The sequence below is a fragment of the Plectropomus leopardus genome, chromosome 18, assembly GCF_008729295.1.
Source record: "Plectropomus leopardus isolate mb chromosome 18, YSFRI_Pleo_2.0, whole genome shotgun sequence".
NCBI lineage: Eukaryota > Metazoa > Chordata > Actinopteri > Perciformes > Serranidae > Plectropomus > Plectropomus leopardus.
Genome location: NC_056480.1, coordinates 16,985,267 through 17,010,925, shown reverse-complemented (window position 1 = coordinate 17,010,925; position 25,659 = coordinate 16,985,267). Strand labels below are relative to the sequence as shown.

General features: G+C 41.2%; 1 protein-coding gene across 2 annotated transcripts; it reads right to left on the bottom strand.

Annotated features, from left to right (window-relative positions):
• LOC121957498 (serine/threonine-protein phosphatase 6 regulatory ankyrin repeat subunit A) lies at positions 1 to 25,062 on the bottom strand. Of its 2 annotated transcripts, none has more exons than XM_042506096.1 (29): positions 24,974 to 25,062; positions 16,143 to 16,226; positions 14,436 to 14,514; positions 12,009 to 12,079; positions 11,160 to 11,360; positions 10,997 to 11,084; positions 10,344 to 10,486; positions 8,959 to 9,066; positions 8,769 to 8,873; positions 8,194 to 8,272; positions 7,997 to 8,111; positions 7,686 to 7,768; positions 7,541 to 7,604; positions 7,273 to 7,341; positions 6,979 to 7,119; positions 6,759 to 6,870; positions 6,563 to 6,589; positions 5,729 to 5,803; positions 5,392 to 5,593; positions 5,159 to 5,246; positions 4,895 to 5,012; positions 4,576 to 4,795; positions 4,370 to 4,457; positions 4,203 to 4,286; positions 2,859 to 3,007; positions 2,684 to 2,766; positions 2,385 to 2,467; positions 2,187 to 2,278; positions 1 to 1,320 (listed from the first exon to the last, which is right to left on the bottom strand). In XM_042506096.1, the coding sequence occupies exons 1-29, from the start codon at positions 24,998 to 25,000 to the stop codon at positions 1,022 to 1,024; spliced, it is 3,177 nt and encodes a 1,058-aa protein (XP_042362030.1). In that variant the 5' UTR covers positions 25,001 to 25,062; the 3' UTR covers positions 1 to 1,021. The 2 variants fall into 2 exon arrangements, with proteins under 2 accessions (XP_042362030.1, XP_042362029.1); XM_042506095.1 differs by lacking the exon at positions 24,974 to 25,062 and adding an exon at positions 17,918 to 18,333.
• Between the last annotated feature and the right edge of the window lie 597 nt (positions 25,063 to 25,659).

The following is a 25,659-nucleotide window of genomic DNA, read 5'->3' as shown; positions in this document are numbered from 1 at the left end:
AACCAAAAACAATTCTCTTTATTCGTTCATCACTTTATCTTTACAAACATCGCACCAGAAGCGTTCATCCCCTGACTGAAAGTTGCTTGTTCCTAAAAAGGCAATATTTATTAAATTTCATCTCTCCCACCCACACACACACATACACACACACACAAGCACGCACATACACAGTGTCAGCCACTTTCCCCTGTCTCCAGTACAGTACACGGACATTGAGTAGTTACAGCATTGCAAGTCAAATGTTCCTTAAGCCACTCATTTGGGTCATCAGTTGGACCAATCATACAGTAAATGGGTCTTACATCCACCTGCTGTCCTAATCAATTCCCATTGATTCAGTCTCCACTTGGAATAAATTCATAGGATTCAATAATGACCTCCTGACCAAGAAAGTGATTCAATAACAATGATGCAGCATTACCAATGTGTGTGAATGACAGTCAACAGTGTCTGCCATAAAAGCTTGAAGAGCTCTGAAAAAAAAATAAAAATTACAGTAGGGAAAACAGTCATCAATCTCCTGGTCCCATTAGATTGTCCCTCTGTTTCTTTCTTTAGAATATCGTGCCAAATAAAAACAGTCCTCTGAGCTTATTTCCAGTAGATGATCATATCGTAATAGTTGAAAGAGAAACGGTGAAAAGACTTAAAACGACTCCATAAAGTATCAGCAAAGAGTAGGAGCTTTTTTTTAAAAAGAAAAACAGCATTGCTTTAAAAAGAAAATGGCCATGTTACTGACCATACAGTGCCGCTGTCTTAGAGAAATGTAGTGTGTGTTCACCTTATTCTATATTTTACTACATTATTTTCCACTCAGCACCTTAAGGAAACAAAAGTGGTTTACCACAAGGGTTATTTTTAGATTGAAAGAAGCTTATCTAAAAATGATCTGCACTCTGGATCTATTTTCTCTGTCTTTCTCTCTTTTAGTTCCTTGTCAGTGATCTATTAAGGCTCCTGAGTGGCTGGCTAGCCTGCCAGTATTGTAGGACTCTTTCCAATAGCAGGCATGTGCTCAGTATGTCTCTGAATCCGAGTCATTCAGTTCATCATCTGCAGTAGCACAGGAAAGCAGGCGCTCCGGTCTGCAATAGGAGGCGTGGTCTGGCCTCAGAGGAGGAGGACTGTCAAAGGCCACGCCTTTGGAGATGTGGTTGTTGGTGGGGTGGTGGTTGATGACTGTCTGGGTAAGAGAATGTGTGGGCAAAGCTGCTATGGTGACCATAGGGGAAGTGGGCATCATGGAGTTGAGGATGAGTGCCAGACAGTCAGCCACATCACGGTTGGGAGCGCAGGCCAGAGCTGGGGTGTAACCTAAGGATGGAGAAGAATGAGCGTAAAAAAATAGAATGAATATAAATGATATTAACTTGCATCCTTGATAAGCCGATCACAAGTGGTCTGCTTAAAGTCTGTCAGTTTGCACTTAGCATTAGGATGTGCTCCATGTGCACAAGTGACCACTTGTGAACAGATCTCACTTCTCAGGGAGTTTCTCCCGCTCTATATGCAAACTACAATTACCGCCTCCAGTTACACAGTTACACTTTACATTCATGTATGCACATACAACCTATAGAATCAGCACAGTTTCAAGGTGGGCAACCAAGATTACTGTGACTGATGTCTAGAGGAAAAAGTCAAAAGATATGGGGAACATAACAAAACATTCAATAATCAAATGAAAAGATTAAATGCGCCTGAAGAAAGGCTCCCAGTGCAAAGAGTGCTTGGTGGTGTAGTGGGATTGACCATGGTGATAAGGTGCCACTGGACTGGTTGGACGTCCTGAGGTTGTGAGTTTGATCCTTATCCAGGGCAGGGGAATTTTTAAGTTCATACCTTTGAGAATCACCTGTTTAATAATAGCACTGTCCTAAAACTGCAGACTTCTTTCATTTTGGTGAGACCACTGTGGTGGCAGAAAACAGGTTAGTACAGCAACACACATACCAGATAAAAAACCTTGTTGCTACCTTGTTCACATATGATGGAGAGAATTATCACTGCTGAGATAATGTTTACAGATTTGTACACTCTGGCTTTAAAGGGGTAAGATCCCATAACCATGTTGCACTCACACCAGTACTTTAAGCTTACCCAAGATACATGTTAATACATTGTGCATGGCCTATAAGTACATGTGAAAAGTGACGAGTGCTCCACAGTAGGAAACTGACCATTCTCATCCACTGCTAAGACACTGGCCCCTTTCCCCAGCAGCTCCTGGACCACCACCGTCAATCCCTTCCTCGCTGCTACGTGCAGGGGCCTAGAAGAAGGTGGACGGAAATATTAAAATAAGTTCAGTCTGAACTTATTTTTTTCACTCCACTGCACAGTTGAGCATCTGCCAGCAGCCTGGGAACACTACGTACGTCTGGAGAGCTGTATTGGTGCAGTTGATGAGGTTCTTGTCGCTGATCTTCTCCAAAATCAACAAGGCACTCGTCTCATGACCCTGAGATGAATGGAGAGCAAAAAAAGTGATCAGCAGTAGAAAAAAAATCGAAAATAAGTGCAACCATAGATGTAATGTGCAATAAGAAAAAAAAAACACTTTGACTCCACAATAAATTAAAAGGATTAAGAAAGAAATTAAGAGACATCACATAAAAGCAAGTCTATAAAAATGGGTTTTAAGAACGTATTTCATGCCCCTGTAAATGGTTGTTACCTTGCTGCAAGCCAGATGTAATGCTGTGTTCCTGTTTGTGTCCTGTACTGTTAAGTCCGCTTTAGCACTGCTCACCAACATCTCTGCACCAACACATGAATGGAGATGGTTACATGTAAAAGGTTTAGAAATCAAAGGCCATTGAGTGCATCATTGTGTCAGCGGGTTTACTGACCCACAGTATTGGTCTGTCCATTTAGAGCTGCCATCATCAGTGGTGTCCTGCGTGTGTGTGTGGCGACTATGTTTGCTTGAGCTCCGTGGCTCAACAGAAGGGAAACACACTCAACGTGATCCGAAAAAGCTGCAGCATGAAGGGGGGTCCTGCATCGACACAAACACAATTGACAATATACCAGAAGTGCTTGTGTTTCTAAACAACTTCACTTTATTCTATGTGTGTGTGTGTGTGTGTGTGTGCGTGTGTGTGTTTGTGTCCTTCGAATATCTCAAGAACCATCTGATCTACTTCACATTTGGCAATTGTATTGCTGGGGACCCAAAGATGTGCACTGACAAATAAAGTTGGAACAAAAAAGCAAACAGTGCTCTGTGGATCAGTGCAGCAGCAGCAGGGGCGCAGCTTAAGTGCTTTGCAAAAACCTGAGCATGTCTATCTGTATTTAAGTGCTGGCAAAGTAGCTTGGCTTATTAAATACATCATCTACTTTACAATCGCTGTGATGCTAACTGAGTCCAGCATCTCTTCACCTGTATCCAAGTTTGCCATATCAACTTAAAACACTAACAACATCACTGCTGGTAAAATACCTCCACTAACTAAATCCATGCTCCGCTTTAGAGCTACTGTGGTAATACACGAATTTGAAAATTAATACATCCACTTAGTGTATTTCATCATTGTTCCTGAGCTACGACTTTAGTGTGTTTTATCAAGGGCAAATTTAGTGATTTGAGGGCCCCACACAAATACCTATAATCTAGTAATGTTGGTAGGCTGTTGGCAGTGGTAGAGAAACCTTTTTTCTGAAGTAAAACTATCAACAATTAATGACAAAACTATTGAACCATACAGCAAAAGTCCTGCATTCACATTTCTACTTAATGTTTCTCTTTCACTCTTCACTTAATCAACACAATATACTTACATTTTCTTAACATCTGTTAATACTGGAGCTTTCCGTTATAACGCTGAATGTTTTACTGGATAACAATGTATCATATTTTAATATTATGTGACTAAAGTCTGAATCTACAATGTAACCAGTAACATGCCCCACTCAGGTATATTTAGTAGTACAAGCAGAAGCATACAATAAATAAGCAGTATACCCAAGTTGCATATATTTTAAGTACTTTGGGAGACTTTCATACATTATTTCAGGGTACACTGATTAAGAACAGCAACAAAACTTAATAGCAATGTTAAGTGTGCAGTTTTTTGTATGAGTGGTTCTCGAGAAAGCTCAAAGCAGCAGTACACAAGCCTAGAAACTGGCACATTCTAAATGTGCACTCTACTAGTTTATAGGAAATGGAGTCTGTTTGCATCTCTCACCTTCCCTTGGAGTCAGTGGTGTTGACGATAGTTGTGCCAAGGGAGTCGATTAGCATCTCCGCCACTCCCTCATTATCGCTCATACTGAAATACACAACAGACAATGTTACATACCCTCAGATCCAGGTCTATCTACAAAAGAACATTTATTAGACATGTTGTCTTACACAGCACAGTGTAGTGGACTGAAAGAGTTGCCCTTAATCTTCTTGAACACCTCCTGGTCTAACAATACCTCCACACAAGCATCATATCCTAAGAGGACAAAGAGAGGATAGAGGTACAAAGGGAGCAACACGCATGATTACCACTTTGCTGTGGCTTCATACAGTACAGACATGTCTCTCAAGTGAGTCATGCTGTGTCCCAGTACCGTTGTAGCAGGCCCAGTGCAGTGGTGTGTAGCCCTGGTTGTCAGTGAGGTGTGTTTGAGTGTGTGAGGTGGTGGTGGCCTGCAGCAGGGCACCCAGGACACCCACGCGGCCACAAGCGGATGCCATGTGAACAGGGGAGCGGCCCTGGATGTCTCTGACACATACACTGGCCCCCCGCTGGAGGAGGGCCTCCACAATTTCCTCCTGGCCTGTCACCGCCTGTGTAAAAAAATTGAAAGTGGTATATAATGATAATAACAAATGTGATTAAAAATTATTGATGAAGTTGTAACGTTAGTTGGTGTGTGAATGTCTCACCCCTCGGTGTAGCGCCGTCCTCCCCCAGCGATCCTGCTTCTCTACACTGGCTCCTTGGCTGAGTAGAGAGTACACACACTCTGTGTGTCCATTCAGCACTGCCAACATCAGAGGAGTCCTGAACACAGTGTGGAAATATGACAGAGTTAGAGTTTTATCATTTATTAATGAAACTAAAGTAATGTCCTCAGAGAGAGACATAATAATCTCAGTGAAATCCTCCAACCTAAGCCATTTTGACTATGCACACACATACACACTCACTGTCCATTGGTGTCTTGTACGTCCACATTAATGTGTTGGTCATTGTTGCTCAAGAGCAGGCGCAGGCACTCTGGGTGGCCATTCATAGCTGCAGCAGACCGATACACACACACATGCATGACGTATTTTTATAATGCAACAAAGTCCATTTTAAAGCTTCATTCATGTCATGTGAAGGTTTTACATCACAAACAGATTTCTGTGGTTGTTTGTGTAACTTCCTGTATGTATACCTGCAGCATGTATGGCTGTCTTTTTTTGTGTGTAGTCACGGGTCATGGGTGAGGAGCCATGGTGCAGCAGCAGGGAGACACACTCCTGGTGACCTTTAGAGCAGGCCAGGCTGAGGGGAGTCCGGCCCTCTGGGCTGCAAACATCCACTTCCAGCAGGGAAGATAAGAGAACCTCTAAAGCCCCACAGTGTCCATGGTAAGCCTATCAATGGGAAACACACCAATAACACATTGCTTTTCTGTCTCATGGTAACAGATATGACAGACACAGTGAAGTCCTGTAACTGAGAATAACAAAATGCCAAATACAGACCCACTGACAAATCCTTGAACTCACCGCTAGGTGGAGTGGACTGACTGGGGCCTGGCTCTCTGAGTCACCTAGGATGTCTGTTCCTGATGTCTCCATTAACTAAAATGGAGAAATGGTTCCCATATTACTAATTTCAGATTCAAGGTTTCTCACATGGCACATACTGACTCATTAAAGGGGAACATCACCTTAATTCAGACCGCAATTAAAATATGTTATTTCCATGGCCAATAAAAGTTCAATTGATATTTTTGAACATAAGTCACTTTCTTTCAAAACCAGAGAAGAGAGACTCATACTTGTGATGTCATCTGTCCCACAGAATGTGTGTTTTCTTTTTTTATATGTACCCAAATGAGCTTTTTCTAGTGTAGTGTTAACAGCCCTAAAACAGAAAATGTACCCAAATACTCAGAACATTCCCCTGGCTGCTCTCAGTGTCATCTAGAACATCTTTCACCATTGATCATCTTTGGAGCAGCTACTGACTTGTTACATGACGACATCACAAATTTGAATTTTAGGTCTAGCTTTGGAATTTGGGATAGAGAACAGAAAAAACAGAAAAAAATGATGGATTTTGAAAATGACTGTAATTCCTCTTTAAAGTTGTACAGGAATTAGACCATGGTCACACTGTTCCATGTGCTCCAAATTTTTGTTGTAAAATATATGTTGACCTCTCAATTATTGTCCAACCAATAAGAAAGGGGAGGATTTACAGTAGCTTAATCTGCCTGCAAGATGATCTAATCACCATTATCCCTATCTGCCAACAGAGGGAGCTACATACAAAGAAACAATCAATACAGTAAGGGCTCATTGTGTTACAGTGGATTGTTGAAATGTTTTTCTTACCACATCAAGGGGTGTCTCACTTGCCATCTGAAAGAAACAAATGAAGACTGTTTATAATACCATGACAAGCATACTTGTTTGGTGTAGTTTTCTCTGCAGCTCTAAAACCTTTTAGCACATGAAAGCGATCAGATTTCTGACTGTCTGTAGGACATGCAACATATTTTCACTCCATGTGGTAGCTAGCTGTACAAACCAGTTCCAGACAGAGTGTGCGTCCGTAGGCTGAGGCATAGTGCACTGCACTGTAACCCTGTTTGTCTCTCACTCCTGGATCAGCATCGTTCCTCAACAAGTACTCCACACACCTAAAAGAGACCAAAGAGAGATTTTTTTCAATGGCTTCAACTGACAGAGAGGATTCTTTGATAATCATAACTATAAACAGTATAAAGTAGGCACACAGTAGAACTTACTTTCCATCGGTGTCAGCTGCAGCAGCGTAGTGCAGAGGACTACAGCCTCTCTGATCCAGCTCATTGATGCTTGCCCCGGAGCCCACCAAGGCAAACACACACTGGTAGTTACAGTTGGCTGATGCATAGTGTAGTGGAGTCCTGTGAGGGTCAGAGAGCTGACTTCAGTTATTATTTATGCCAGTGAGGAGTTCATACTCTCCCACATTTGGACAAAAGTCTATTTTTTGCCTTCAGACCGTATTTTATTTATATTCCTTGCATTTCTAGAATTAAACTACATGCATGGCTCACCTTCCAAAGTTGTCTTTCCTGTTAAAGTCCGCTCCTATGTTTAACAGCAGGTTCAGACACTCCAGGTTCCTGATTGGAGAGACAGCTTTAACAGTGATGTTTTGTTGGCATACCAATCTATTGAAATCATGGATAATATTTCAGTGCATATGAGACGGAGAAAAGAAAAGAAAAAGGGTGAGTGCTGTTAAATAAGGGACGAAGACAAGCATAAAAGAAGCTTAGAAATAAAACAATAGCAAAGCAGCAAGCAGGAATGATGACTGACCCTCCAGCTGCAGCAGCATGTAGACAGGTCCTTCCAAAGTCATCAGCGGTGTCTATGTCAAACCCTGCGAAAAAATGCGATCCGCATCAATTAGGACGTCAACTAGGTGATTCCAGTGACAAGAATGGTGTCAGCATGAATGTACCTGAGGACAGCAGCTTCCTGCAGCAATCTGAGAAGCCGCTGAGAGCTGCCAGGTGTAGAGGGAACATCCCATGAATGCCTCTCCTGAAAACATTTAAGGCAGACGACAAGTCATTACAGGAGGGTAAGCTGTGAGAGCATGGGTGCATTTTGATGATTGGAAAAAAAAAAAGGTGAAAGAATGGTTTATCCTGAGTTTAACCATCTTCAGTTATCACACTGTTACCTTTCAATTTGTGCTTCTTATTTCTAAAGCACAGATTGTATGCAGCGGGATGACAGACAGATGGTTAAATGTCAATTGTTACTAACTTGGCGGTGTTGGCTCCATGTTTGATGAGTGCTGTGATGATGAGCTCATGGCCATGGCGGGCAGAGATGTGAAGGGCAGTGTTTCTGCTCTTGTCCTCACAATCAATATCAGCTCCTACGCAGAAACATAAATAAAGGGTATATTTTGCATTTCCATCAAAACCCTCAGGCATGAAGCACACTGTCGGGGCTCTCACCATTTTGAATGAGGGCCTGAGAGCAGGAGAACCTTCCATGCGTAGCTGCCATGTGGAGAGGAGTCTTACCATCCTTACTCTGGACAGATGGAGGGAGAAAAAGTGGAGAAAGATAGAGAGAAACAGAGAGGTCATGATCAGTATTAATTCCATACAGTATATCATTTAAATGCCAGTGTGGGAAGCTGACTCGACTGTGAATCGAACACTGTAGTGTTAGAAAGCTTAGCATAAACAGAAGCTATCCTAGACCCCCTTGCGGAACGCAAGCACACCCACACACATATTCCCTGAGCAGCTTGCAGCCTCAGGGAGCCACCCCCTTCCCCGTCATCTTCCATATGGCCTGCATCTTGAGGCTGTGGGGAACTATTATCAGTTTCCATCACTGCTAGCAAAGTGTTAACAACACTGCCATTCTCCTAAGTGCAGAGCAGCATACGCATCAGCAAAAACTGTGGACATAGGCTCCTTTGCTTTCTGATGATATGTAAAGGTGATATTAGACACTCAACTCGATCATAATCTGCTAAACTTTTGTGTTTGTATGAAAGTGTATATGCATATGGACACACCCGCATGTTGATGTGAGCTCCGTGGGCCAACAGCAGCTCCTGGCACAGCGCCCCCTGCCGTGACGAAGAGGCAAAGTGAAGGGCAGAAAAACCCCTCTCATTCACCTGACACGGGATAGCAAACAACACAATTAAACACACATAATTACCACGCACACACTACCTTGCAGAGGCAGACACACAAACGCACCTGATTGACGTTGGCCCCTGCTCCAATGAGCTCACTGACCACCACATCCTGTCCATTGTAACACGCCAAATGGAGTGGAGTGTTGCCATAGCCGTTTATTTCATTGACCTGTGCAAGGAGAGAAGAAATCAATGTATTTCATCGACTTAAGAATAATATCAATAGCATTTGAAAAGCTTGAATATTTACAGATTTACCCTGGTCAAAAGGTCTTGGCAAATTATATAAACATTAAAGCTGGAGTACGTAGTTTAATACTGGCTTCACTGGGCAACAATCCCAGAATAAACTTTGAACATAATGTAATTCAAGTGGACTGGGAGAAAACTGGACTTCTGCGCCTCCTTTGGGCTTTCTTTTCAAACTTTAGAGAATCTAGGCTGTTTCCAGAGACTTTGGCCAATCATAGCTCATTTTTAGAAAGAGGGATTTCCTGATGGCTGTTCTGTGAAAGCCTGATACAAAGCAACGAAAAAAAGGCAGATGAACTTATAAAGAATAGTGTCTAAAAGACTCTGATAATACACAAAACTGAAAACTTACTCTCAGTAATATTATTATAATAAAACGAAATATTGGCAAAGCCTTTCAGAGATGGACAAAAAATGTTGCTTATAGTTTAGCCTTCTGCTAACAGCTTCTGCTGCAGCTTCAAATTCACATTTATGTAGCTAGCATTAGCGAGAGCCTTAAATCACAGTGTGTCCTTCGTCTCATCTCCCCCTGCTACAGACCTCCTCGCCATGACGAGAGTGGGCAGCAGCTACAGAGACAGACCCCCAGTCAGCTAAGCCAACACCTCAAATCCAGCCAATGCAGTCCCCTGCTACAGGGGTCCGGACAGCCCCGACTACCTGCCAGATCAGCAAATTTGCCCATGCTGTAACACAGGTTGGACTCATGGCTGCTGCTGGCTACCAGCCCGCTGTGACACCTGGTGCTGGGGGTTTGTGCTGGCTGATTCGAGCTACTACAGCAACCAATCGAAGGTCTGTCTCCCAAGCTGCTGCCTGCTCCTTTCCTTGCGAAACAGTCCACAACTGCAAGAAGCAAGGTGAAGAGGGCATGGGATGGCTAGCTAGTTAATTGTTGTCTCATTTATGGTCTGATAAACAGAGAGAGAGAGTGGGGCAAAAAAGGGCTGAGCAAATGAGCTGTGTGCAGCTCTACCATTAAATAGGATAAAATACATCTGTGTATGGGAAAGGCTGGGTTATTGGTGGGAAAGACAGGCGAGGGAGGAGGGCTACAGGAGGAGCATGTATTTTTTTTTTTTTTTTTAAATCTGCTGTTTTGTTTTGTTTTTTTCTGCCATTTTCAGATTTTTGCCCACCCTAGCTTTTAGGACATTGCTAGTGCATGCATATGTATGTGTCTGTACTGACGTGGACCCCCAGGCTCAGCAGGTAGTGCACTGTGCTGCTCATGCCACTGGAAGCGGCTGCGTGGAGCGGAGTGTAGGCTTTTTTGTCCTTACAGTCAACTTCTGCTCCACTTGCCACCAATAATTTTACCACCTCCAGGTGACCTGAAACAGGGGAGGAAAGGGAAGTGAGGACATGATTCAAATTCAGCTTAGTCAAGACATGTTCATTTCCCCATGTATCATTTATGTAAATGACACTGAGGGAGAGACAGAGACTTTATCTCTCCTGATATAAAAGTGTGTTTGCATAAGAAAGTGCACATTACAAACTGACTTATGATCTCAAACATTACTTGGACAAATTCTGGAGACTGTGGAAACCCTTGCATTCCTTCTTACAGAGGTTCTTACTGGCTAGTCCCTGATAGGCAATGGCTGACTGTTTGACCCCTATGTGCTGTTATTTATTTATTTCCTGTAATATCTGTTTCCTCCCTTTCTTTTAATTTAATTTTTTTTCTATCATGCAATGTCTGTTTTTGATTTGGGATAGGATTTTTTTGGTTGTGTGTTTTCATTTTTGTCTTTTTCCACTGTTATGCTGTTTAAAAATTCAAAAAATAAAAAAAATGTAAAAAAAAATAGAGAAACTTCACATGATAACAATCTCACCCATGTAGGCTGCCCAGTGGATGGCTCTCCTGTCCTTTTTGTCAAATGCATTAATGTTGGCTCCTCTGGACAGCAGCAACTTCACCATCTATCACACAAATCCAAGTTAAATAGATGCTGACATGTATGTGAGTGTCTCTGTGTGAATCTAAAAGACACCCACCTCAACATGTCCACTGAAGGCAGCGTGGTGCAGGGCAGTGCGTCCTGCCCGGTCAGACACGTTGACGTTGCTAAGCAGCGGGACCAAAGCCTCGGCACAGCGGACTGCCTTGTTGCTGGCTGCAACATGGAGCGGTGTCTGCCAGTTCTTGTCACGGGCGTTAACATCTGCACTGTGCTTCAGCAACACTGCCACTGCATCCTGCGTGGAGAGTGAGCATGGGTCAGAGTCTGCAGACAGAGGGTCTATTTTGAAATATACCTCAGTGTACTTACAAATTACATGCCAATGTGTGCAGGTGGCTATGTGTGGGTGGTTATAAAAGTCTTTGCTATTCTTAGGGGGCTTTCATGCCGACAGTAGTACTGGAAAAAAGCAGCACAGCAAGGGGCTGTGTTAGTGTGGGCACGTTGCCCAGGACCTAGCAGAATACGTAGAGATTTTGAAGGTTTATCAAATACCAACAGACTGCACAGTGGTTTGGGGATTCTGCCCCTTTAAGGCAGGAGTGTACAAATCTGTTAACATTATCTTAGCAGCAATAATTTTCTACATCATATGCCAACAAGGTAGAAAAAATATTTTATATCCAATGTGTGTGTTGCTGCCCTTACTTGGTTTTACTACAACCACAGTGGTCTAACTGAAATAAGAGAAGTCTGCAATCTTATTGCAGTGCTATCGTCAGTCCTAAAAGCCAACTTAGTAGGGTGGATTTTTTGTTATCAAATGGAGGTTGAAATTGTGACGTTCAGTGCATTTTATTGCTTGTGATAGAGACAAACGTAGTCATGTAATTACAGAGTCATCACAATGCATATTAGCATGTGTGTTTGTGTAATGTGTTACCTCACTACAAGAGGCGACAGCTCGGTGAAGAGGAGTCAACCACTTGTTATCTTTGGCATTAACTCTGGCTCCTTGGATGAGAGAAGGGCAGCGAGAGAGAGAGAGAGAGAGAGAGAGAGAGAGATATGTCACGCATAGTCAACAGTGGCAGACACAGCTAAAGCAAACATAGTGAAAACCTGTACAAATGTCTGATCACTGAAAGATACATTAAAAGCCAAGATGGCAAATTGAGAGAAAGAATACGAAGAGTAAAAAGCTTAGAGGAGCAATGTGTAGGACTTAGTGGTTGTGAGGATTGCATGTTGGAACCAGCTGAACGTCTCCCACGTGCCAAACGTGAACTCCAGGTTAGAATTCCCTAAGTTCCTTCCCTTTATTTTTCAGGAGGATTTTATCAGAAGTCGCATTATCTACAGAGATCTCTTCCCCTCCAAAACAAACAGGCCAGGTGATTTCAACCGATAAAAACACTGAATAAAGCAGTTTCAAGTTACAAATCTGTGTTTCTCCGATGCTGTTTGGCTTGTTGTAGACTGGCTGGTAACCCAGTGCGTGCTTATGTGTACTCACATTTTAACCTTATGTGTGCTTGCTTTTTTTGCTGATGCAGATGTTCAGGAGGTTTTTATTTGGAACCTAATTATTCGTAAAGGTCTTATCTTCTCCAAAACACTAAATAAATCAGTTTCATGTAAAAAAAAAAATTTAAAATTCCTAAAGCAGCTTGTCACAGAGGGGCTGCTACTATGGTAGCTGATCCAAAAATGCAGAGGGCCTATCTAGAGCTGTAATGTGTTTTTTTCATTCTGGGCTACTGTAAAACATGGTGGACTCCATGGATGAGGACCTGCTGCAAACACTCTATTCTCCTTCTGATTGGCTAGTACTCGTTGCCTTTGTTGGTTTGACTGGTTAGGGTTAAAAATGTTAGGGTAAGATAATCAAAAGCAGAGTAGGGCAGATCATGCTTTCACTATCCAAAGGAACACAAATTCATTGTTTCGCTCACTACGGCTCATTCTGAGGTAAGAAAAAATATCAATTCTTATTTTCAGGTTATCATACACTTAAGAAAACAAACATATTGCATTATATTCAATTTCTGATAATATATCCCTTTAAATCCTACACACTAGACCTCTAAAGACAAAGTTTTTAAGGCTTTTCATGTGACTTATGGGAGGGGGCTGTTGTGAGCCAACAGGGTTTGTAAGGTATAAAACACCCATCATCCTCTTTGGCACAGCTAGGGGGTTAAAATAGCCCTGAAGCTGCACCTGTTGCCTGCTCTTCACATTATTGGGAAACAGTGAACACAAATACACACACATGCACACACGCCGCTACGCTACTCTTGTGTTAGTGTCTGCCCACCTCCTCATGTGCTCAGCTGACTTCACAGAAAGTCAAGCTGACGTGGACCCTATCAGATGATTGATAAATGACAAAGTCACCAAGAGAGGGTGACAGCCAAAGAGCACTGAGCAGAGACACGGGGACGGAAACTACTGAGGGAGAAGGGAACAACGTGTAGGGAAGAATGAAATGAGGAAAAGGCTGTGGCTTTCAAGAGTTTAAGAAAGAATGACCTAGACTTCTACAATTACTACTCAAATCTTCTTCTTCAAACAAGTTGAAAAAAATGACGATAAATTTGTTTTACCTAGATCAGATTTTAAAATAAGGTATCCAAATATACAACTTCAGTATACTTAAAACAATTTAGTGTTTAATGAAAACATATGTAATTACTCTAAGATACTAAGACAGGTAAAATGGCAAAAAATAAAACTATCCGTCTCGAATAATAGATTTTTCATGACTAACAAAAAGTAAGTTGAAAGGATTTAATTTGAGGATACATGACTTGTCCACTCTCTGGTGTATAATTAACCCTTTGAAACCTGAGCAAGTTGGCTCAGTTTCTTTCAAAAACATGTGAAGAAGGAAATGAGCATCTTGACAAAATCATCTGAAAATTAGTAGGAAAGACAAAAATAACATAAATAAAGGAAAGTAAAAAACGACTAATTTCTTACAGTTTGTGGGACGTTTCTTACGAGGTTGCTCCTTGATTTCCCCCCTATGTTTTCTAAAGAAATCTAATGAGTTTGCTTAGTGTTTTCACCTTTAGTGGTTTATATACTTGTGAAAGGCATCTGAGCACATCCCAAGAAAAGTGATGTTGATACAGTTTTCGAAGGGTTAAAAAATGAATATCTAAAAATGCAAAAACATTAGGTGTAAAATGTGGATTCACAGATGAAAATAGGATTGGATGGACACATACAAGGGTGAATGCAAACAGCCAGTTTGGATGGATGAGTAAGCTTTCAAGCAGATTGCTATTAGAAGGGGATGGATATTAGGTAGAAATTAAATATTGATAGATTGTAGGTAGCAAAGCTGGGCTGCTGTGTTTACCTGAGAGGATGAGCAGTTCAATGATCTCAGCATCTCCCAGGTACGCTGCAGCATGCAGAGGCGTCCTCTTTTCATTGTCCTGAGAAAATACAAGAAAAACACAAATTTAACGTTACTGTCTTGAAGATCTCTGTTTTGTTTTCTTCAGTGGGACCATATGTGGTAGTTACAGTTTGCTTGCTGGCAGACCGCTGATTCATACGAAAACTGGATATTATTTTAATGAACAAGATCAGGACAGTAGAATAAGATGAGGCCTGCAGAGAATGCCAGCTACAGTAATGGTAGGTAACTTCCAAAGTCGAGCAGTCGTTTTCTTTGTTTTATTTGTTTTGTATTTTTTGCTGGTCAGTGTGCTGTGCATTATACTTCTGGGGACATATTGGTGCCCAGATTTTGTGTTGGAGTAAGTGCTCTTGACTTTCACACTACTCTGTGGTACAAGTAGCTGTGGACACACAGGCAGCGGCATGGAGGGAGGCAGAGATTGCACTGTAAGTTAATAAAATGCGGTCTCTGGCTTTTGTTTGATATCTAGAGTCGGCAAAAAATGTTTTTGCACATTTTCAGTCCATCATCAGCGTAATTAGTTTGTTTACCAAATTTCATTAATGATGTTAAAATTTGAAAATAGCACTTGAACAGAAAGTTCCACATCAGCTGCAGCCATCTTCGTTGTTTTTAAAAATGCCTCAATGGCAATCCTGTTTACCAGGCTAGTTTATGCTCACTCAGGGTGTATGAGCCAAAAATTGTCAGTCATCATATTGAATCTGCCTCATATTTCATAAACAGAGCTGATTTGCCTGCTCAGGGCCAGGTATGCTTGGAAACTGTTTGAACAGGAGGGGGAGCAGACACATATAGCACAGCAAATAAAGCATAAGCTTGCAGATTTTTCTGGATCCAAGGCTAGTGTATTATTTTTGTTTTTCACAGGAAAATAATCCTCAAGACACATACTCACACAAACATACATCACGATGGGTCGAAGGCATACATGAATTGCCCCGACCAAAATCTATGGACCTCACACTGTTGCAGACCACAAGAAACATGACACGAGAGCCACAAGGAGCAAAATGTCCATCATGTGTTCACTTGTATTTTTCACTTTGCTCCATCACTTCAACACACCCTCCTGCTGCCCACCTCCCTCTCTCTTTCAGTGCAGTTGTGAGAGAGCAATCCAATATCAACAGAGTGGGGCTATAAACAAAGGTCATGTGACTGCAATAGGCCTGGGCCAGTGTTGCTGACTCCAAAAGACTCAGTGTGATGACCCCAGCACTATGAAGCCACAGAAAGAGAGAGAAACAAAGACTGTGAAAACAGAATGTGGTGTAAACTGAGGAAATATATTTAGAAAGACCCAAGACAGACAAAAAAAAGTAGAGAGATCAGGTAAAGGTTATATCACTAAACCCAAGGAGAGGGTAGTGTTATGAGCAGGTCATGTGTCGTGCCTTGATCGACGGCAATAAAAAAGCTGCCTGATGGCACTCTGACTCAGTCAATCAATCAATTGTAGCCTGCCTGCTTTCTGCTGCTCTTCTTGGTATTTTTAAAGTTGTGGTGTACGTGTGGAAGACAAATACACACAGGTGCAATCAGATAAAAACATACACATAAACACACATATAATACAATCTTATATATATATATATGGAGAAAATAAGGGGGAAAAGCAAGAATAGTATGACTTACCTGAATGTTAACATCCTCTTTCTTGAATATGAGGGAGCGAACTTCATCTGGGTCCACGTTGAAGATGGCTCTTAACAGAGACGGCTACAGAGACAAGGAAAGGACAAAGATATGTTGATGTACACTTCAGCATACTCAATTTGCAAAGCAGTAATTTCTATGCTGACAACTGTGTTATCATTGAGAGTTATGCGGGTTACAAATGGGAGAGTCTCACACACAGACACTATAATCCTGAGCTGGGAGAGAGCCATAGGTCACAAATGGCTGTGTATCGTCAATTTATGACAATAGCAGCTGCATCACATTAACACACACACACGCGCGCACCATTACGTAAATGTTTGAGTCTGTGAGGAGTTAAGGTTGTACGCTCTTGAAACGTGGTGCGAGGCCATCAAATAAGAAGGTAAGCATGTGCTTAGAAGATATGACAAATTTTCCCAGAAGGAGGAAGCTGCAAATGAATGACAGATATATGAGAACACCCAGAACCCCTCTTTATTACAATTTTCACTGCAGTATCATCGATGTATGTCCGTTTGCATGAAGGTAAACAGCTGGCACAAGCATGAGAGCATGGTGCCTGACACTGAGTGGGATTTGTGAGGTGTTGCTCAGCAGTCATCATTAACATTCAAGAGGTTATGGTAAGCAACGCAAGAGCACAAGAGTCCATTCAAATTAAAGGTTAAGGGAAGTAAAAGTATTTTAAGTTCACAATTCAATTCTAGATACTGGGTGTAGAATACTGTACCCTTGTGATGTTTTTATAGCCTATTTATGGTCAATTTATTGTTTAAAATTTTATCCTGGATAACAACAGAGAACCTTGAACCTTGAACTTTTTTGTGTAGTTATTGAAAAACTAAAAGTAAGTAGCACATTCACCATTGCAGGGTCTTAAGCGCTGCAAACTTATGCAGTGTTATACTTTATACCTCAGTGGAATTTCAGAAAGGTATGGAAATATGAAATATTACATACTGCCTAAGCCAACTGCCATTGTCTCCAATACAATTCCTCAAGTACCTAAAGTCTGTGAAAGTACTGTTGTTCTGATCACATTTTGTCAAACACCTTTGTCCCCAGCAAGGGCTGCCAAGTTATACTGAACGTACCATATGGATATGCTCCTCACTCTCAGCCTATCTCAGTTTTCCCGATCCCTCTCTTATTTCATCCCAACTAAAAATAAGTGGAACTGTCAGGCATGTCAGCATCTGTCTCATGCCTATTACGCCGGTGACCACTGCAACTATGTCAGAGACTGGAGAAGATAGACACAGACTAACAGCACGAACACTGTCATTAGAGCCGGCACAGCCTCCCTGGCTTTACCCGTTCTTCATGTTAACTTCAAAGAGCATCTCTTGTAGGATGAAAAGACTTACTACTATAATTCAATAGCAGGCTTGCCCTTCATACAGCCATCACTGGAGAGTACAAAAGGCTCAGGCTTTGCTGATAATCTATACAAACCAGCAGTCATCTCACATGGCAAGCTATATTGGTGATTGTGTTTGATGCTATATTTAGCACAGGATGACAAGTGTTGGCAGTGCATTGTAGTCTCATGCAAAGGGATGTATTACTACACATATCGGCACAGGTTTAAACTAAAGGCTATGTATGTCAAGTGCATTGGTCTGTTTAAAACCCAGGTGAATGCTATCATCCACACAAAACAACTACATATTACCCTTAAACATGGCAGCTAAATCAGCAAACTCTAATCCAACCAATGAAGAACAAAACAGACATACTCGTCTCACCTTGTCCTCCTGAGCAGCAGCCCTTCGAGAGGCATGATGGGATCTGCGGTCTGGGGATGATTTGGGCCGGGGAGGTGGGAGCGAAGAGGAGGGCTCATCCTCCTCCACCTCCTCCAGCACCACGATACACACACGACTAGCCCGCTCTGACCGCATCAGGAACAAACACTCACATACAAGCTAACACAATCACTCATACACACTCTCTCTCTCACACACACTCATAAATACACAGTGTTCCCTCTTACATACGGGCGCAATTCAGCAGCACAACGGTCAGCAATAAATCCCATAAACAGAGTGATTTCCTTGTAAACAAACGCTGCACATCTTCATGTATAATCCAACGTGAAATCCAGCCTTGTCCTCTATCTGTCACTGCCGCTTTGCTGCATGTCTCCTCCTCTCTCTAGCCAATACTCACACTCTGTGAGCAGCAGTAGCGGAGACAGCAGGGAATTCCTCTGCGTAATGGTGGCGGTAAGCAGCATGCGGCAGAATGAGCTTGGGCTGCCTAGCAGCGCACAGGAAGCTACATATCCTCACTGCTGTGCTGCAGCCAGGAACACACACACAAACACATGTCAGATGCAAACACACGCACAGAGACCCTGTGATTAGCGCAGACGGGCCCGCAGCAGCCCATGTATGTGTGGGCATGCGTCGCTCGTTTCAGGCAGACTGCTGAAGCCAGCTCTTTGAAAAGAGGAGACAGAGAGAGAGAGAGAGAGAGAGAGAGAGGGAGGGAGAGGGAGAGGAGGGGGAGGGGAGAGAGAGAAAGTGAATGGAAAAGGGAGGGGAGTAGGAACAGAAGAGGAGAGAGAGAGAAAGAGATAGAGAGAATCATTGTAGGCTGATACCTGGAGCACTACAAAACACAAAGAAGCCTGGAGATGAATGGAGCAAAGGACAAAGAGGGGACGAGGGACAGCAACGGGTGCAAACTAGCTACAGAAAGTTCACCAGGAAGCAAAATACATAATGTTTTGTTAGTAGGTCAATTGCTAGACAGTGCCAATCCACAACCCCCCTGTGAGTTCATTTAAGTGTAATAAGGAAAGTGTCAGTAGAGTGCTGATGCTACAGTAGAGAATGATGATGCAGCACAATTGATTCTTTACTTAAGCCCTGCTACATTCAGCAACATAGTAGGACTGAGCGATATGGAAAAAAAATCAAACATCACAATATTTTTGACCAGATAAATATTACGAGAATATTGTAAATTTAACTGTTGGACTTTTGATGCTTTTACAAAATAATAAAACAAAGTGAGATTTATATTAAATAATCATTAGTAATCTTTTTTTCTGTGCAGTGTACTTCTGGGAATGTTTCGGTCCCCAGATTTTGCTGCATTTTGCTCTTGACTTTCACGCTACTCTTTGCAGTTGCAGACATGCAGGCAGCGGCACGGAGGTACAGAGAGGCCACACCATTTGATACCATAAGAAGCAGAGAATTTACAGCTCACAGCAAGTTAGCAGGAAACAGTCTCAGGTTTTTATATGATATCTAGGGTCTGCAAAAATTGTTGATGCACATTTGCTCATTATGTTGTTTGCACTGTTGTGTCGTTAGTGCCGTTTGCTTGTTTACTATATTACGTGACTGCAACACTGAATATTATGCAGATCCTGTTCAGACTTCAAAACTTTGCATGAAAAAAACAAAACAAATGGTTGAATATTTATATTATACCGCCAAATCCAATGCAACTGGCATAATTCTGAGTTTGGTACAGCCCTATATATAATAACTATGTGGGTAAAGGTGAAGCTATAACAGTCTGGTAAGTTCAGAAAATTGCCCTGCGATAGTCTGTTGACCTGTCCTGGGTGTACCCTGCTGACCGCGCAATGACAGCTGGGATAGGTTCCAGCCCCCCGCGACCCTTACGAGGACAAGCTGTGACAGACAAGGAATGAATGAATGAATGATACTCAGAAAAATGCATCACTTTACTGTAATGCAGCCTTTAAAACCAGGAAAAGACAACAGTTACAATATTAAAATTCAAAGATTTTGTCAATCAATATAATATTCTGCCCTGCAACCTATGCCATGTTGTTTGTTAAGAGTTTTAAAGTGACTGGATATGGTGCAGCAATAGCTCAGTCCATAGGAATTTGGCTTGGGAACTGGAGAGTTGCTGGTTTGAGACCCCATCTGGACCAAGTATGAAGCGTAAACTGGTAGCTGGTAGCAGGTCTGTGTGTATAACAGAGTGAAAAAATTGAATTTCCCCACCAGGGATTAATAAAGTATATAAATAAAATGAATATCTGAATGCTTAGTACTGTATTATTACTTTCTGATCTTGTTTTATGGATTTAGTGCTAATCCACTCAACAAATCTCTGATCTTTGATATTGCACATTAAAGTAATTGTGTGAAGCACTCAATCTCCTCATATTCCATTAAATGGCCAAAGTTGAAGCAATCTAAAAAGCTATAACCTACAGCAAAAAGGAAACCATGTGCAAAACAGCACTGTTGTTTTTAGAATATGCTAAATATGATTTTTTGTGGTCTTCATAAAGTTGGCGCCAAAACAGAAGTGGCTGTTCTTTCTAAATGTGAGATAATAAAAGAAAATGGATACCAGATCAGTGCGTGTGTGTACGTGTGTGTGTATCCTAGTGTCCTATTTGGTGTATTGGTGGCATAGCTTCAAAAGTCCCCATCTCCTCATTATGAAACTGGAACAAACTGGCTTTGCCAGAGAATGTGAGGGTAGCTAACAAGACCAGTCTGTACGTGCATTTCTGTGTGTGGGTCTCAGTCTCCTTCATATTCAACACAGATCCGAAAAAGAGCAATCTTGCCAAGCCACACAACCCCATTAACTCAGAGGGAGGGACGGACAGAGCGAGGGAGGGAGAGCGAATGAGAGAAAGCGATTCAGTTGGATGGAGAGTCTTTCTGCAGGCCAAAATTTTGAATCTAATGGGCTTACCATTTATAAACTTAATATAAAACACAGCCTAACAATCCTTCTGCTCCTACAGCCACAGAGTTGACATTAAAGATTTGCCTCAAAGGCACAAACAAACAATGATGTTTGGGAAGCAAAGTATATAAACAAACAACCAATGTTTTGTCTATTTTACTTGCTAGCACTGGGAACTCTCAGAAACATAGCCCAAAGATGTTTATAGAGCACATTTGTTGCCATTTGCCAAAAGGAAATGAGACTTTGTGTGAACTGTGTGTGTATTTACGTGCATTTCAAGTTGTAAACAGGACTCAGGCACGTGGTCCAACAAAGCAAACATGTGGAATAGGCAGACATACCTTTACACACAGTACAGATTGATTAAAACAAGCAGAGCATGCCTAACACAAGCAGCATGACAACACAAACTGAAAAATCCACTTTGTGATGTGCTTTCATGAGGCAGACAGAGCTCAAATGTCTGCTCCATTAATGCTGAGCTGGTGCTTCCACCCACAGCAATGGGACACTAGAGAAGGTGAACCAGATCTCCCCACAACAACAAGAAGATGCAGTCACAATAGAAACACACATACCCACAAATAAAATTTCACTTCAACCGCTAAGCTTTACTTCATGTGAGAGAACGCGCATGTGTAAGTAAAAGTACGCAGCTTGCACTGACCTCTGCTCTAACCCTGCAACAGGATGCACTGTGTGTAATATAATCCCAGCTCAGAAACACAAAGGCCAGCAAGTGTGAGTCTCTCTGTGTGTGTGTGTGTGTGTGTGTGTGTTTTGGAACACATTCTCACACAGACAGTGGCAATGATGATACTCACATCTAGAGATTTTAAAGCATTTAAAATCAAGACAGGGTGATTTGTACCTCAGCTATGCTGTTCTGACATCACATGTATGGTACACACAGCACAACACGCCGTCAATTAAATACTCTAACAGACTGGCAAACAGAGGAAGAGTCATTAACATTACACGGTTCTGATATAGAAGTAAAACAAGGCACCAAAATGCACACTGATAAGCAATCGACAGTAATATTCCTTTCAGACTGTGGAAAAGCTCATGTTGACTCTTTTGATAAAGGTGATACTTTTCCTTTGGCTTTTGTCATATCCAAACAATGTACTATAGTCAGTTTATTTGGATATTGTATGGGATTTGTTGTTATCTTTGATTAATATTTTAAACACATTTTTGTGATGTCTGATGACCAATGTTGGTTTGGCAGTGTTGATCTTAACCCTTTAAAACCTAGGCAAACTGGCTTCAAAAACATGGGCAGAAGGCAATGAGCAACGAAAGAAAAAATTATCCAAAAAATTGCAAGAAATTGGTCAAATGTACAAGAAAACAAGAAAATTACCTGAAAATAGGTTTTTAAAAAAAGAGAATTACAAAAAAAAGTAAAAATTCTGAACAATTTATTTAATGGAAAAGTCGGACAGTGAACAATTAGGAGCTTAAAGCAATTATTCTGAATGTAAACTGTACATATTTCACTTGTGCACGAGATGTTACATGATGCTGAGAGGGACTTTGGCCAACAGCCATAAACAGCGTATTGCTGATGTATGCATTGTGGACACATCTGAAAAGCCCCAAGCAAGCTAAATCAAACAAAACATCAATACACTCTCTTGTATGCTTGAGCGTGTGTTTTCATTTAGTTTTTTCTCTGAAATACCTCTAGCATCTCTCTCTTCAGGCAGGACCATAGCCTCGTGAGGACACTCTGCATGCTACAAAGCTCCAGGATGCCCTCTAGAGGACAGACTTTGCCACAAGTGACACTCATGTCCCTCTGAGTGGGACTATTTTAGTCCATTTGTCCAGTTCTCTGTCAGCAAGCACTACAGAGAACAATGGAGAATAGAGAGGGGGATCTAATCACACACACTCTTCCGTTTTTGCGTGCCTGTCCGGAAGACTGGTCAGGCCGGGACAAGCCACAGAGCTGCATCATCAATGAACCACTTTGACTTTGACATTCGTTTTTTTTTTTTGGTAAACTACACATTTACCAAACGTTATATTATCATAACCTTTGAAGCCAATTCTGAACCAGCACTTAATAACATTTCTGTCTCTAAGAATGGAGTTTATGTTCTTTTCTTTTCTAGCTGACATTGTTTCATAAATTATGTTTAAGTTGTCATCTTTTAATTTTGTCAAACATATCTCTCTGTACGATGTACTGTTATAGATCAAATGTGATTAATAAAAAAAAGATTGAAGCACTTGTTTGCCATACTTCAATGAGTGCGACTAATGGTTGTTTTCATTCAACCAAATTCAATTTATCTGATTATTTGTTATCAAATTTATCAATGAATCATTTAGTCTATAATATTAACAATTTGTGTTAAATGCAATAAATGACAAATGCATATCACAAGTTACCAAAGTCCAAAGTAGCTTTACATTGCAAGTTTTGACCAACTAAAAGTCATAAAACAATTGCACTAATTTTACAATGACATAAAAAGAAGAACAGAAAGCAAAACATTATGTTTAAATAGCTTTTTTTAAAGGGATTTTTAATTGATAATGTCAATAATTTAATAATGATAAAAATGCTAATTTTCTATTGACTGATATGTTGCCTAAGTAACTGTTCTCATAAATTACTCCAATCTACCCATCAAGCACATACACACTAACTACTTCTGACTAAAATACAGTTGTGTTAAGTAACCAAACAATAATACCTTGTTACAGTACTCAATTAGTTTTGGGAGTATTTTGGGCTTTACTTGAGTTTTTAAATTTCTTTTGAGTTTTACTTTTACTCTTAGTTACTTACTACAAAATTGGGACGGGCTGGAGGAACAAAGGAAGGCAGGGAATGACTGATGAATAAGGGAATGGGAGAGAACAAAAAAAACAACCTTTTTCTTCAGGTGTACTATTTTTTACAGTGGTGTATGTTATGAATAAGTTTGCTTTTTTATTACCAGAATTTACTTGTACTTTTTCTTTCAATAATTTACGACATTTAATATCCTAAATCACTTTTGACAATTAAATACAATCAATATCAGATTCGTATAGACATTTACTCAAGTAATATTCTAAAAGGTGACTTTAACTTCTTCTAGAGTCATTTTCTAGTAAGATATTTTTACTTTACTCAAGTATGACTTTCAGGTACTACCCCCTGCCAAAATGATAACAATAAGATAAAATGCACCTTTTTGGTACCGGTGCATACCTCCACTAAAATGCCTTGTGCATCACTGCCGTCAAGTCCCAACATTGGTCATAACAAATGATTTAAGCTTGTGGAAAGTGTCTAATTCATGCACACAGCTGGAGACTTTTGAACCAGAACCACCTGCTATTTTGGTCTGACAGCCTCTCTTATCTGGAGCAACAGGTGACTGCCCACAGCTGCCCCGGAGAAAATGTGCAGGGAGCTGAAATAGACAGCTGACAAAGCAAACACCCTGGGTAGAAAAACGGCCCGCAGTCTGTTAAATCGGAAATATGCTATCTAATTTACGATAATACGTTTCACCGACTGAACGAACCTAATGTCGGAGTGGCCCAATACTTTTAATTGCAGTTCAAGTTGCTAACTAGCATTAGCCGGAGCAAGAGAGTTAGCCACCCTTTTAACCTCGTAGCTACCCAGCTGTGTTCACCAGTCCATCAACACCAGAAACGACAACAAGCAGCAACAGTCATAAACACCGACACACACGGCCACGTTAACAGTACGGTGACATGAAAGTGAGCCATTATTCGAGCTAAGTTACTGCAAGGCAACGGGTGACATGACGTTAAGAAGGTTAACTGGTTTTCAGTTAACTGGTGACCGCTAGCTAACGTTAGCTAACTTAACATGCCAGTTAACTGTACGGACGATAGCAACATTAGCTCACCAACAGACATTTATTCTTGACGTTTCATTCACCAGACTAGTTTGGGTCACTGTGAATAAACAAACGCTAATAAAGTTGAGCTGAAATGAACAATCAATGTGACATAAGGTTGACTAACGTAACACATACACACTCCATCAAACTAACGTTGATCAGTTTTGATCAAGAGCTACGACTTAACTTGAATGTTAGCTGTTCAGATAACGTTACCTGGTCTTGTATCTTCAACACAGCCATGTTCCCCGAGAAGAGCCAAGCGGAGGCAGCAACTCGCCCGGGAGTTACTGCAAATTAACCGGGGGGAAACGTGGATGAGGACAGACTCTCCGGAGCGGAGTCAAGCGGCTTCCCCCCTCTTCCTTCCTGCCGTGGTCTCTCACCACATCATGATGGGACAGAAGGCACAAAACGGGAGAGTTGGGACCAGAAGACAGCAGCCACAACGTAAAGACAGCAAACGCACCTTCAGCCCAGAGCCACTGACTGGCCGGAGGGACGGAAGTCCATTCAACAGGAATAAAAGCAAGTCCCTAAATTCCAAACATTGACTTTTAATCACTCACTGTATTATTTTACATTGACTTAAATGGTACTTTACTACAATCACTTTATCATATTCTCATTTCCTATAACACATTTACAAAATAATATATTATCATAACCTTTAAAGCCAATTCTGAACCAGCAATTAATAACATCTCAATTTCTAAGCACTTAGTTTTTTTGTTTGACATTTTATGTTAAAATTATAGTTTTTCAATTCTATCAAATGAACAACATCTCTGCACAATGTATTGTTATATTTAAAATGTGATTAATAAAAAAATCTAAGCACTTTTTTGCTATACTTAAATGAGTGCAACTAATTGTTTTCATTCAACCAAATTCATCTTTTT

Bases quoted from the DNA above. Each gene is read 5' to 3' on its own strand.
- LOC121957498 (XM_042506095.1), bottom strand. From the start codon at position 18,073: ATGCGGTCAGAGCGGGCTAGTCGTGTGTGTATCGTGGTGCTGGAGGAG. The intron at 12,080-14,435 runs GTAAACACAGCA...CTCTCATCCAAG, and splicing joins TGAACTGCTCATCCTCTCAG to GAGCCAGAGTTAATGCCAAA. The intron at 8,112-8,193 runs GTGAGAGCCCCG...GTTTCTGCGTAG, and splicing joins TCAGGCCCTCATTCAAAATG to GAGCTGATATTGATTGTGAG.